General features: G+C 34.3%; 1 protein-coding gene across 2 annotated transcripts in view; it reads left to right on the forward strand.

Annotated features, from left to right (window-relative positions):
• Ccdc14 (coiled-coil domain containing 14) overlaps positions 1 to 15,311 on the forward strand; it is a 67,206-nt gene that overhangs the window by 11,289 nt on the left and 40,606 nt on the right. For both annotated transcript variants that reach the window (XM_047564369.1, XM_047564370.1), the window contains 2 exons: positions 14,782 to 15,018; positions 15,131 to 15,225. In XM_047564369.1, coding sequence (XP_047420325.1) covers positions 14,782 to 15,018; positions 15,131 to 15,225 — 332 coding nt within the window. The remainder of the gene's footprint in view (positions 1 to 14,781; positions 15,019 to 15,130; positions 15,226 to 15,311) is intronic.

Here is a 15,311-nt window from a genome sequence, read left to right on the forward strand (position 1 = left end):
CTTTGGTTTTGGGGGATTGCTTATTTCACTTACCATGATAGTCTCTGGTTCCATCCATTTACCAGCAAATGCCATAATTTCATTCTTAATGACTGAGTTACATTCCATTGTGTATATGTACATTTTTTTTTTAATCCATTCATCTGCTTGTAGGGCTCCTAGGTTGGTTCCATAGTTTAGCTATTGTGAATTGAGCTGCTATTAACATTGATGTGGCTGCGTCACTGTAGTATGCTGATTTTAAGTTCTTTGGGTGTACACCGAGGAGTAGGATAACTGGGGCAAATGGTGGTTCCATTCCAAGTTCTCTGAGGAATCTCTGTACTGCTTCTAGAGTGGTTGTACCAATTTATAGTCCTACCAGTTAGTGTATGAGTGTAAATTCCACCCCCCCATCCTCGCCAACATTTATTGTTACTTGTATTCTTTTTTTTTTTTTTTTTTTTTTCTTGTATTCTTTATAATTGCCATTCTGACTGGTATGAGATGAAATCTCAGTGTAGTTTTAATTTGCATTTCTCTAATCGCTATAGATGTTGAACATTTTTTCATATATTCATTGACTGTATTTTTTCTTCTGTGAAATGCATCTTTATTTTTTTTGCCCATTTATTGATAGGGTTTTTTTTATGTTAAGTTTTTTGAGTTCTTTGTATATCCTGGAGATTAATGCTCTATCTGAGGTGCAGGTGGCAAAGATTTTTCTCCCATTCTGTAGACTCTTTTTTCATGTACTTGTTTGTTTCCTTTGCTATGAAGAAGTTTTCTAGTTTGATACTATCTCATTTATTGATTCTTGATTTTACTTCTTGTGCTTTAGGAATCTTGTTAAGGAAGTCTGGTCCTAAGCTAACATGATGAAGATTTGGGCCTACTGTTTCTTCTATTAGTCGCCGGGTCTGTTCTAGTACCTAAGTCTTTGATCCACTTTGGGTTGATTTTTGTGCAAGGTGAGAGACAGAGGTTTAATTTCATCTTACTACATATGGATTTCCAGTTTTCCAGCACTATTTGTTGAATAGACTATCTTTTCTCCAGTGTGTGTTTTTGGTGCCTTTGGTGTCTAGTATGAGATAACCATACTTATGTGGGTTTGTCTCTGTGTCTTCTCTTCTGTACCATTGGACTACATATCTATTTTGGTGTCAATATCATGCCATTTTTGTTACTTTTGGTTACTCTTGCTCTGTAGTATAATTTAAGGTCTGGTATTGTAATGTCTCCTACTTTACTCTTCTTGCTAAGGATTGCTTTGGTTATTCTGGGTGTTTCATTTTTCCAAATTAATTTCATGATTGCTTTTTCTAGTTCTATGAAGAATGTCATTGGAATTTTAATAGGAATTGCATTAAATCTGTATAGCAGTTTTGGTAGTATGGTCATTTTCCCATGCCTATCCAAGAGCATGGGAAATCTTTCCATCTTCTAAGGTCTTCTGCAGTTTCTTTCTTTAGTATTCTGTAGTTTTCATTGTAGAGCTGTTTCACCTCTTTTGTAAGATTGCTTACCAAATATTTTTTTTTTTTTGAGGCTATTGTGAATAGGATAGTTTTCCTAATTTCTCTTTCAGTTGCTTCATCATTGGTGTATAGGAACACAGTTAATTTATGAGTGTTAATTTTATATGCTGCAACTTTGCTGAAATCGTTTTTGAGTTCTAGAAGTTTTCTGATGGAGTTTTGTGCATCTTTTTTGGCAGGGGTGCGTACTAGGTATTGAACTCAGGGGCACTTGACCACTGAGCCACATCCCTAACTCTATTTTGTATTTTTATTTAGAGACAGGGTCTCACTGAGTTGCTTAGTGCCTTGCTCTTTGCTGAGTCTGACTTTGAACTCTTGATCCTCCTGTTTCAGCCTCCCAAGCTTCTGGGATTACAGGCTTGCTCCACAGTGCCGTTTTTTGCATCTTCTAAATATAAAATCTTGTGTTCAGCGAATAGGGATAGTTAGAGCTCTTCTTTTCCTATTTGTATCCCTTTACTTTCTTTCTTCTGCCTAATTGCTCTTATTAGAGTTTCAGGGACTGTGTTGAATAGAAGTGGTGAAAGGGGGCATCCTTGTTTTGTTCCAGTTTTCAGAGGGAATGCTTTTAATTTTTATTCATTTAGAATGATGTTGGCCTTGGGTTTAACATGTAGCTTTTACAATGTTGAAATATGTTACTACTATTCCTAGTTTTTCTAGTGTTTTGAACATGAATGAATGCTAGCTATATTTTGTCAAGGAAGTGCTTTTTCTGCATCTATTGAGATGATCATGTGATTCTTGTCTATAAGTCTTATTAATGTGATGAATTACATTTATTGATATCTGTATGTTGAACCAGCCTTGATTCCCTAGTATGCACCCACTTGATCTTGTTGTACTTTTAATATGTTTTTGTATGTGATTTGCCAGTATTTTATTAAGAATTTTTGTATCTGTATTCATCAGGGATATTAGTCTGATGTTTTCTTTCCTTGATGTGTCTTTTGTCTGATTTTGGTATCAGGTGATAGTAGCTTCATAAAATGAATTTAGAAGGGTTCCCACCTTTTCCATTTCATGGAATAATTTGGGGAGGATTGGTGTTAGTTCTTCTTCGAAGGTCTGGTAGAACTTGACTGAGACTCCATCTGGCCCTGGGCTTTTCTTTGTTGGTAGGTTTTTGATGTCATCTTCAATTTTGTTGCTTGAAATTGATAGGTTTAAATCTTTTGTGCCCTCCTGATTCAATTTGGGTTTGTCATATGTCTCTAGAAATATTTACGATCATTGATGTCTTCAAGATTTTCTATTTTATTAGAGTATAGATTTTCAAAATAGTTTCTGATTTTTGTTTTTATTTCAGTTGTGTCTGTTGTGATATTTCCTTTTTCAGCATGAATGTTAGTAATTTGAGTTTTCTCTCTTTTTCTTTGCTAGCTTGGCTAAGGGTTTATCAATTTTATTTATTTTTTTCAAAAACCAACTTTTTGTTTCATTGATTTTTTTGAAATTTTTAAAAATTTCATTGATTTTTGGCTCTGTTTTTAATTATTTCCTGTCTTCTGCTTTTGGTGTTTATTTGTACTTCTTATTCTATGACTTTGAGCTGTAATGTTAGGTTATTTGTTGACTTTATTCTTTTAATGAATGAGTTCAATGCAATGAACTTTCCTCTTTGAACTGCCTTCATAGTGTCCCAGAGATTTTGCTATGTTGTATTGCTATTTTTATTTACCTCTAAGTATTTTTTGTTTCATCCCTGGTTTCTTCTGCTATCCTTTGGTCATTCAATAGCATATTATTTAATCTCCAGGTGTTAGAGTAGCTTTTATTTTTTATTTTATCATTAATTTCTAATTTCATTCCATTATTACCTGATAGAATGCAAGGTAGTATCCCTATTTTTTGTATTTGCTAAGAGTTGCTTTGTGGCCTATGATATGGTCTGTTTTTTTAAAAAAAAATATTTTTTTAGTTGTTGATGGACCTTTATTGAATTAATTTATTTATATGTTGTACTGAGAATTGAATCCAGTGCCTCACACATGCTAGGCAAGCGCTCCTTCACTGAGCCACAACCCCAGCCCAGATATGATCTATTTTAAAGAAGAATCCATGTGTTGCTGAGACTAAAGTGTATTCAATCATTGATGAATGTAATATTCTATATACGTCTATTTAAGTTTAAATTTATTTAAGTTTAAATTATTAATTGTATTTCTTTGATTCTGTACCTTCTTTATTTAATTTTCATTTGAAGGATCTATCCAGTGGTGAGAAGGGTGTATTAAAGTCACGCAGTATTTTTGTGTTGTATCTGTTTCATTCTTGAAATTGAGAATGATTTGTTTGGTATATGTAGATGCTCCATTGTTTTTGGCATAAATATTTACGATTGTTATGTCTTGTTATGTATAATTCCCAAAGAGGTATGAAATGCCCTTCTTTGTCCTTTTTGATTAACTTTGGTTTGAATTCCACACATTATACGAGGATGTAAACCCCTACTTGTTTACAAGATCCATGTGAATGATATGTTTTTTCCTATCCTTTTACCTTCAGTTTGTGGATGTCTTTGCCTATGAGGTGAGTCTCTTGGAGACAGCATATTGTGGGGTCTTGTTTTTTCATTTACTCTGTCAGTCTATGTCTTTTGATTGATGAGTTTAGGCCATTACAGTCATTATTATTATTGATAAATGGTATTTATTCCCTGTCATTTTGATTTATTCCTGGTTTTTAATTTGAATTAGTTTCTCCTTTGATTCACTATTCTTCTAGTATAGTTCCTCCCTTTGCTGATTTTCACTTTTATTTTTCATTTCTTCTTCATGAAATACACTATTGAGTATGTTTTGTAGTGCATGCTTTCTAGTTGTGAATTCTTTTAACTTTTGTTTATCATGGAAGGTTTTTATATCATTGTCAGTTCTGGAGCTTAATTTTGCTGGGTATAGTATTCTTGGCTGGCATCCATTTTCTTTCAGAGCTTGGTGTATGTTATTTCCCAGCTTTGAGGATATGGGTTGAGAAATCAACTGAGATCTGGATGAGTATCCCTCTAAATATGACCTGTCATTTTTCTCTTGACAGCTTTTAAAATTCTATCCTTATTCTGTATGTTAGGCATTTTCATAATAATGTGTCTTGGTGTAGGTCTGTTGTAATTTTGTATGTTTGGGATCCTGTGAGCCTCTGTATTTGATTTTCCATTTCATTCTCTTAAGTTTGGGAAATTTTCTAATATTATTTCATTGAAAATATTGAACATTCCTTTGGTTTGTATCTCTAGGCCTTCATCTATTCCAATAAATCTTAAATGTGGTCTTTTCAGGGTAACCCATATTTCTTGGAAGTTCTGTTCATGGTCTTTTAACATCTCTTCTCCATGGTCAACTTTAATTTCAAGATTGTATATTTTGTCTTCATTGTCTAAAACTCTGTCTTCCAAGTAGTCTAGTCTGTTGGTGATGCTTTCCATTAAATTTTTACTTTGGTTTAATTAATTCCTTCATTTTGAGGATTTCTGCTGATTTTTTTTTTTTTTTTTTTTTTTTTTTTTTAGAATCTGTATCTCTTTATTGAAGTGATCTTTCACTTTCTGAATTTTCTCTCTGATTTCATTCCTTACATTGTCCTTTACCTAGCAGACCAGTTTAACTATGTACATTCTAAACTCCTTCTCTGACATTTCTTCCACTGTGGTGTTAATGGATTCTGTTATTGAAGTATCTTCATTTGTTTGGGACAATTTTTTCCTTGCTTTTTCATGTTATTTGTGTGTCAACCCATCGAACAGTATGAATCTGAGGTAGTAGAATTTCTACTCTGTGGACTCATAGTGTCCCTGAAGGTTTTCAGTACCTTGCCATTTAGGGGGAGGTGAATAGTAACAACCAATGCAAACAGTATATACCATTAAACCAAATAGTTATTGCTATGACATCTACAATGTTAATTGTGACAATAAACAGAAATGATATGCGCAAATATTGTCTACCGTAAAAATGATAAGTTTGCAAAAGGGTTTACAATTTCGAATGTTGGACAGGAAGAGAACAGAAGTGATGTAGGATGTGATGATTATGAGGGAGGAGGAGAGAAGATAGAAGTAACAAAATTAAGGGAAGAGTGAAAGAACAATAGAGATTGGCTGTTAGCAGAAACAAAGAGAGAATCAAGGGAAACAGATAAGTGAGACAAAAAATATATAAAGAAAATTTTTAAAAATTAAAAATGAAATTAAAAGAATACAAAACAAAACTGAAATATACTAATCAAACATCCTAGTCCTCAAATTACTGATCCATGAAAAATAACTGGCTTCAAAAATGTTAGAAATGAAAAAAAAAAACAATATGTATAAATGTCCATGAACCATTAAGGTCACAAACACTGAAAAGAAGAAAAAACAAGATCTTAATAAAAAGTTAAAGAATTGTTTCCATTGGAGTTCAAACAATTCTCAGCTTCCCTTCTCTGCAGTGTTAGGTTGAATGATCTGGAGTGTCATTCTTGCTCTACCCTCAAAGTGGGTTTGCTGGAGTGGGAGAGGTAATCCAGTAGGTGGAACTCTTATAGGAAGACTCTAGGCTCTTCACTGGATGCCAGTTGGTCTGGAGATTTTAAATCAGTGCACCTTCAGGGCCCTGCAATTGCTGGTTCTCGCTAGAAGACTGTACCCCAGGGCTCTCCCCTGGGTTCCACTTGTGTGGTAGAGGAACTGATTCTTAGTCCACTCTGTCACCAGCAGACCCTTGTCTTGTGGTCTCATGTTCAGTCTCCAGATTTTCCCGCCCCTGCCTTTTTGAATTCCCAGCCAGGCTGGTTTTGCCCAGCTGGTCCTATATACAGCTGGTCTGGATGGGGAGGGGAAGAGGGAGAGCTGGGTGGGTTGTCAAAACCAGTATTCCCCTGTGTAAACCCACGTTTGATTTTCTCCTGGTCACTTAGGCACACTATTTATAGTCATGCAGTGTGGGTTTGCCAGGCCTGTATTTCAGACCAAACTTGGGTTAGCCAGAAAACAGGTCCCCCAGCTGCCAGCCCCTGGGCCATGGCTGCTAAATGGTTCCTTTGTCCTCCGCACAAGCAAGGAGAGATGTGGTTATCCCCTGCACAAGGATATTGTGCAGAATGCCTATCAGTTTAGTCAGGTAGTGTCTTTGATCTCTGAATTCTTCATATCCAGGTATGCCTCAGGCCTCCTAAAAATGCGAGTTCCATTAATTCCCTTATCCCCAACTGCTCTGGCTGGTACCTCTGGCCATGGCAGTGGTGCTGGAGATTTCTTATTTTATTATATCCAACCTCCTGGATCCCCAATCTGCTTTGAATGTCCAGTATCAAATTCCAGTAAAATTCCCTCCCCACTTTTTTTTACCCACCTTGCCAAGATACTGCCTATCTGCTTTCTTGGTGTCACACCACACAGCAGCCAGAAAAGTGACCTTCTCTATTCCCCCTCTTGAAATCCCCCTATTCATGTGTTTTCTGTGACTGGTTTTGTGTTTCAATTGTAGACTTGAGTTGTGACAGAGACCATCTGGCCAACTAACCTAATATATTTACTATCTGACCTTTTAAGAAAAAGTGTGCTCAACCTGAGTCTTGTCTCTTTGTGCAGAAGCCCTTTGATGCATGCCCAATGGAAAAATAAAGAACTGGTAATACCTATTCTTTCAGTCTCCAGGGCACCCTTCCTCAAGAAATTCTCATTTGTTTCTATGTGATTGACAGGTGGGGTATCATGGTAGCAACTTGTTGGATCCTGACTTCTGTCAGTTAGAATTCTAACAAGAAACAGATGGCAATACTCAATGTAATTTGAGGAGGGTTTCATTACAAAGAAATGAATCAGTGAAAACCATAAGAGGTTATGCTGCCTAGTGCTAGCAGCAGTAGCAGTAGCAGAACTGTCATTAACTCTAGACCTTAAAGAATTAAGAGAGACAAAAGGTTACTGGACCCAGAAGGAGATATTACTTTATAGAGTAGAATACCTTGAAAAGAACGTTACAAAGCTAGCTCAAGATGACCTCATCAGAGGAGAACAGGAAGAAGCACTCTGGCTTTATGCTTCTTCCTTTCCTGGATATGCCAACTAATTGGATTGAATCCAACTGAAGCCCTCTTAATGTGTATCAGGTCTGAAATTTGATTTTTATTCTCACAAGCTGATAAATTAGTCTTATTGTGTCATGAATCCTGACAGGACACAAGACTCCTGGGTTAGAGACAAAGGACTCTTATAGTGCAGCAAGCAGTGTGTGCATGAGCATATTTGTGTTAGTTCTTCCTAACATCTTATTCCTACGGGGGTGATGTGGAAGCAGATACATGCTGCACATGCTTTGAGTTAAAGTAGCAACTAAGGAACACGGAGCTTGAGAAATCTGTCACTATGATAATAAACAATAAGCAAGTCTGTCCAGAGGGATATATTACCTCACCTTCAAGGTTGCTGACTACAAACACAACCTTGAGAAATGGCCCAGGTAAAGATCTTAGGTCAAAAAGCCTTGCTTTCTCAACCTTGCTTTTCTCACAGGAAGATGTGTAGGAGCAAGAGAGACCCATGAAGAATTGTCTCTTAACAGCCTAATCCATATAGATCAGCAGGGTAGAGACCAGTAGAGGATGGATTTGGAGTGGCAGATGAAAGATAACTGGCATTTTGGACTCCTAGCACCAAATTCTTATTTGGATTAGAGTCAAAACAGCAGTTCTAGCCTATGATCAGTACACAATATTTCTAATTGTCCTTCCCCACCATACTTTCATCTTCAGAAGGAAGGACCTACTTCCATAGGACAATCTTCTTTAGGTTTGCAGTATTAGAAATTAGTTTTCACTGATTTATTTACTCCTAAATTCAACTCATTAGAAGAGAATTCTCTATTTTGTTCTTTAGTTTACCAACCTGTAATGCTATCTAGAAAGGAACTTCTTTTGTTTTTTAAGTGTATGTGTGGTAAGAGTAGGATAAGCGATATTCAAAAACTCATACTTCTTCTCTTTTCCCAAGTGAGATAATCATAAACAGAATTTTAAGGAATCTATTTCAGGATGTTAACTAGTATCTATCATTTTAATTTTAACATACTCCGTCTTGCTCTTTTTTGTTAACTGTCTTCTGGGGCACAGCCTTCTTATGTACTTTCTGTCTGGGACCTACTTGATCTTTGAATGTTTGTGGAGTCAAGTAAACCCATTTGATGCATTCTGGGAAAAGAGGCAGAGAGGCAGTTTGAGAAATGTATTGAGCTTACATGAAGTGCTTATGACATTTAAAAATATATTTTTTCTCTTGAGAATAGGACCTTGTCATATTGCCAGGCTGGTCTTGACAACAAGATCCTCTGTCTCAACCTCTTAATTAGCTGGGACTAAAAGCGTGTACCACTGCACCTGGCCAAAAATGTTTCATTTAAATAACTTTTTAGATTTCATAACTGTTGAATGCTTTCATGATTCTTCTTTCAATAACATACAGATGCTTTTTGACCAATGGTGGTGGTACATTTCCCATAAATAGTGTAAATTAAAAATATTATAACTTAAAAAAAAAATGCCTAGCCTACTGAACATGATAGCTTAGCAGCACAATTCCCTGAAAAATATATTTAACCTCATGATTTCATGGCTGCCTGGGAGCTGCACCTGGTTTGGTGCTGTTGCCTAGCATCACAAGATAATATGGTACAACCCAGAAAAGATTAACATTCATAATCTGAAGTATAGTTTCTACTGAATGCATATTGCTTTATACCATTATACGATAAAAAATAAAATCGTAAGTTGAATCATCATAAGCTGGGGACCATCTGTTCTCTCTGAGAAATAAACCACACAGGCAGAATCTTTTGAGCAGTGATTGCCCTATCAAGGCCAGATGTTCTTATGTATTTCAAATTAGATATCCAGTTGCTTGATGTCCTGTATTTGGGTGGCAAGACCGACTTGCCTGTCAGACAGTGCTTACATATCCAAGCAAAGGGCACCACTTGTACAACACCTAGAATTCATGGACTGAATAAATGTGGATGCCTCCCTTTCATGAATTCTAATCATTAACTGACACCGAGTAAACATTGTCATCCTGATCTGTTGGGTAGTTTTCTTGGAGAAGGTACTTTGGTGTCATTAAGAAGAGCAAGAACTTATACTTCATTTGTATTTGTATCTTAACAAATCCATTTTATTGCTTTGTTTTTAAGATTAAATTGTATAGTAATATTATACAAATGTAATATTTCTTTTATATCCATTTCTGGTTTCCGACTTGTCTTGGATTTTTTGCTTTAAGACTTAATGCCATAAGTACAAATATTCACCATTATCAGTAGAGTTTCATACAAACTGAGTTTTTAAAGAAGCAAAATAAGTTATTTTATTCAAAGACTTTGATTTTTAAGAAATATGTTTGGAGTTAAAATTTTATGTTGGATGATGACATCTGCTGGCAGAGGCATAATATGTACATAGCTCAGTTTGATGAGAGCCTGTGAAACTACCACTTGAAAAGAAGATGAATAAGAGCCATTACATTTCAAAGTTAGAATATTATAGAGAGTACTCTTCCATTTAATTTATTATAAAATTTTATTTCCAATAAGTAATAATACTTTACAGGGATTTATTAACCAGCTTTTTTTGTAATTTATCTGTTTAGCTAGTGAAGATAACAAATACTACTTTGGGTTTTAATTATCTCATGTTCAGTGGTATATTATTATCAGATAGCAATATTTATAAATATGAAGTATTTACTTATGTTAGGAGTTTGCAGCTATCTGATGACATAACATTTTCTGAATTTTTACTGTATACTGTACATTGACTTTAAGAACCAGGCAAAATATTACTTCTCATACATAGTCTTAAACTTTTTTATCTTTATCACCATTTTTCTAATGAGGAAGAAGAGATCAAGAGAGGCTAAGTAATTTGCTCAAGGTTATTTAGTAAGTGAACTTTTTAAATAGACATAAGCACTCATTTCTGTTAGGTTTATACAGGAGAGTAGAATTGTTGTGTCCTAGATTATATGTGTGTTTGTTTGGCTTTGATAGGTACTACCACATGCTATGTATTTTTCTCAATTTATTTTGTACCCTGATAACCTGTGGTCTACAAGAACATTCTCATTTCTGCTAATGTTGTTTAGTGAACATAGTGGAAGGCATCTTATTAGACAGGAAAGTAGAATTCAGCACTTTATATCAAACTGTTGAGTAGTGCTATATAGAAAACTTCTTTATTTATTAGTTTATTAATACCAGGTTTCTGCTTTGTATGATTTCTTGGTCCCTTTCCTATACTAATCTTCCTTTGATTTTCACGAGATTCTCCCTTCTTTTCCTTTTTCTTCTCTAGCTTCCATTCATGAGAGAAAACATATGACCCTTGATCTTCTGAGTTTGTCTTATTTTGTTTGACATAATGGTATCTAGTTCCATCCATTTTACTGCAAGTGACATAATTTCATTTTTCTTTATGACTGAATAAAACTCTGATTGGGTATATACCACATTTTCCTTATCCATTATCCATCGATGGATACCTAAGTTGATTCCTTAGTTTGACTGTTGTGAATTGTAATGCTGTAAACATGAATACACATGTGTCACTGTAGTATGATGGCTTTAATTATGATAAATATTTATCCTAACATAAATACTGAGGAGTGATATAGCTGGGTCATAGAATGGTTCCATATCTAATGTTTTGGGGAAACCTCATTCTGGTTTCCATAGTGGTTGTACTAATTTATAATCCCACCAACAGTGTAAAAGTTTTCCTTTTTCTCCCCATCCTCTCCAGCATTTATTATTATTTGTATTCTTGACAACTGCCATTCTGACTGGTGTAAGATATAATCTCAGTATAGTTTTTATTTGCACTTTCCTAATTGCAAATGATCTTGAACATATTTTCATGTATTGATGACCATTTTATATCTTCTTCTGAGAAGTATCTAATTCATATGCCTATTTATTAATTGGGTTATTTGATTTTTTTGGTGCAAAAGTTTTTTGAGTTCTTTACATATTCTAAATATTAATCCACTATCAAAAGTGTAGCTAGCAAAGATTTTCTACCATTCTGCAAGTTTTCTCTTCACATTTCTAATTGTTTCCTTTTCTGTGCAGAAGTTTTTTAATTTGATGCCCTCCCATTTATTAATTCTTGGCATTATATTCTGAGTTTTAGGGGTCCTATTGAGAAAGTCATTGCCTGTGCTGGAGTGTTGACCCTGCCTTTTCTTCTAGGAGTTGCATAGTTTCTGTTATAATTTCTAAGTCTTTCATTCATTTTGAGTTAATTTTTGTGCAGGGTGAGAGATAAGGGTAGTTTAATTCTTCTCTGTTGGGATAACCAGTTTTTCTAGCACCATTTGTTTAAAAGGCTGTCTTTTCTCATGCTTGTTTTTGGCATTTTTGTCAAGGATCAGATAACTGTATCTGTGTAGTTTTGTTCCTGTATCTTCTATTGTACCATTGTACATTGTACCATTGTATTGGTCTCTGTCTATTTTTATGTCAGTGCCATGCAGTTTTTGTTACTAGAACTCTGTAATATAATTTGAAGTTAAGTATTGTGATACCTTCAGCATTGCTTTTTTGGCTTAGAATTACTTTGGCTATTCTGGGTCTTTTATTCTTCCAAATGAGTTTTACGACTGTTTTTCTAGTTCTGTAAAGAATGTCATTGGTATTTTGATGGGGACTGCATTGAATATGTGTATTTTTTTTGGTAATATGGCCATTTTAACAATATTATTTCTGCCTGTCTATGAGTATTGAATGTCTTTCCATTTTCTGAGTTCTTCAATTTCTTTTTTTAAAAAATATTTTTAGTTGTAGATGTACCCAGTACCTTTATTTTATTTATTTATTTGTGCTGAAGATCAAACCCAGTGCCTCACATATGCCAGGCAAGCACTCCACCACTGAGCTACAATCCCAGCCCCTTCTTCAATTTCTTTAATTTTCAATAATTTTCATTGCAGAGGTCTTTCACCTCCTTGGTTAGATTTGTTCCTAAATATTTTATTTTCTTTGAGGCTGTTGTAAATGGAATTGTTTTCCTGATTTCTTTCTCAGATTCATTATTTTTTGATGTATAGAAAGCTAATTGATTTTTGTGTATTGATTTTGTAACCTGTTTCTTTACCAAATTTATTAACTCCAATGGTCTTTTAGTGGAGATTTTTTATTTTCTAAGTATAGGACCACATCATCTACAAACAGATAATTTCACTTCTTTCTTTCCTATTTTTATCCCTTTTATTTCCTTCTCTTGCCTAATTGCTCTGGCTAGAATTTCTAGCACTTTATTACATAGGAGTGGTAAAAGCAAACATCCTTGTCTTGTCCAGGTTTTAAAGGAAATGCTTTCAGTTTTTCCCCAATTACTATGAGTTTGACTTTGTTATTTCATATATAGCCTGTATGATGTTGAGGTAGGTTCTTTCTCTCCCTACTCTCTTCAGTGTTTTCATTATAATGGGTGCTAAATTTTGTTAAAGGCATTATCTGCATCTATTGAGATGATTATGTGATTTTTGTCCTTATTTCTATTTATGTGTTGGATTACCTTTATTGATTTGTGTATATTAAACCATCCTTGCATCTCTGGAACAAAACCAACTTGCACCTGGTGTACCAACTTCTTAATATGTTATTGAACATGGTTTGCTAGTATTTTATTAAGGTTTTTTGCATCTAAGTTTATCAGGGATATTGGTTTATAGTTTTCCTTCCTTGATGTGTCCTTATCTGGTTTTGTTATGAGTGTAATGCTGGCTTCATAGAATATATTTGGTAGTGTTCAATCCTATTCTATTTCATGGAATAATTTGAGAAGTATTGACATTGTTCTTCTTTAAAGGTTTGTTTGGTAGAATTCAGCTAAGAATGAATCCATCTGGTCTTGTGGTTTTCTTTGTTGGAAAGTTTTTACTACTGCTTCTATCTCATTACAAGTTATTTTTCTGTTTAGATTTTCCATTTCCTCTTGATTCAGTTTTGTAGATAGTATTTGTTTAGAAATGTATCCATTTCTTCTAGGTTTTCCAATTTATTGGAGTTTAAGTTTTCAAAATAGTCCCTAGTGATCCTCTGGATATCTGTGATGTCTGTGGTGATTTCTCTTTTTTTCATCTCTAAATTTTATTAATTTGGATTTTCTTCCTTTTTCTTGCAGTTAGTTTGACTAAGGGCTTATCAACTTGTTTTTTTCCCAGAATCAACTCTTCGTTTCATTGATCCTTTCTATTTTTTGTTTTTAAGTTCTCAATTTCATTCATTTTGGCTCTGATCTTCATTATTTCCTTCTTTCTATTGGTTTTGGAATTAGTTTGTTCTTTTTCAGGGGCCTTGAGATTCATTATTAGGTTGTTTATTTGGAATCTTTTTGATTTTCTTATGTAGGCACTCATAAATTTTTCTCTTAAAACTGCCTTCATAGTGTCCTAGAGATTCTATATTGTATCACTATTCTTTGAGTCTAAGAATTTTTAAATTTATCCCCTGATTTCTTTTATCACCCATTCATCATTTGAAACTGTGTTGTACAATTTCCGTGTGTTTATATATTTTCTGTAGGATTTTTGTCATGTTGATTTCTAATTTTATTCCATTTTGATCTGATAAGATATAAGGAATTATATCTTTTTTTTTGTACTTGCTTAGAGTTGTTTTGTGGCTTATAAGTTCATTTTGCTCATTGATCTCAAAACTCTTAATTTTTTTTTAACTGTTAAAGCATCAGGGTTATTATATTCTGTCTTTTCTTTTCGATTTCCTCCTGAGAACATAAACTGGACTACGAGCCAGGTGAAGGATTTTCGTTGGGTTTTAGGAGAATACAATACCCTTAAGACAGATATTATAATTGAAGGAGAGGTTTTACAAAGAGCATTTAATGGGGATTATTAAATAATTAACATAGGGCTGGGATTGTAGCTTGGTGGTAGAGCATTTGCCTAGCATGTGTGAGGCACTGCGTTTGATCCCCAGTACCACATAAAACTAAATAAGCAAAATAAAGGTATTGTGTCCTCTACAACTAAAAATATTTTTAAAAAGAATTAGCATAAATAATTTTTCAATGGAAAAACTTACTTAATTCACTACTTTCAAAAATATTTTGGGCAATTTTTCTTTAGGAAGTAGTAGTGGTAAAGCCCTTTTGTAAAAATGTGTGATGAATTGAATTACTTTTGAAAGTTTTTCCCCTCAGAGCTTATGGTAAATGTTTTTGAGGAATCATATTACAAGAACTTTTTTTCCTTCTTTCACCTTAGTATCTTCAAATAATAAAAACCAGATACTTAATGAAGCTTCCACTGGAAGTGAAAGAGACACATCAAACATAGCACAAGATTGGTCATTACAAGATCATTATAGAATGTATTCACCAATAATATACCAAGCCCTCTGTGAGCATGTGCAGACTCAGATGTCAATGATGAGTAACTTGGCTTCAAAGAATGGCTCTAATGGAATTCCTGTTGTACCTTGCCATACTGAGTCTGGTTCTGGTTAGTATGAATGATGTTTTTTAAAGACTGGATATATACTGTGTTTAAATTGTTTCATTATTATATAAGCAATGTGAGCTATGAATGACTTTTCCCTGCTCCTACCTTTTAGAATCTCAGGCAACATCACATTCTAGTTATGGCTGTTGTACCTCCACTCCAGTCTGGTCACCTCAGAGGCTGCCCTGCCCTCCAGTGGTTCATTCCGTGGGTACAATTTCTAAATTACACAAGTGATAGTTTGCTTATAGAAATTGGCATCTTAGGAGTGAATATTGAATTTTATTAATTCT

The sequence above is a fragment of the Sciurus carolinensis genome, chromosome 9, assembly GCF_902686445.1.
Source record: "Sciurus carolinensis chromosome 9, mSciCar1.2, whole genome shotgun sequence".
NCBI lineage: Eukaryota > Metazoa > Chordata > Mammalia > Rodentia > Sciuridae > Sciurus > Sciurus carolinensis.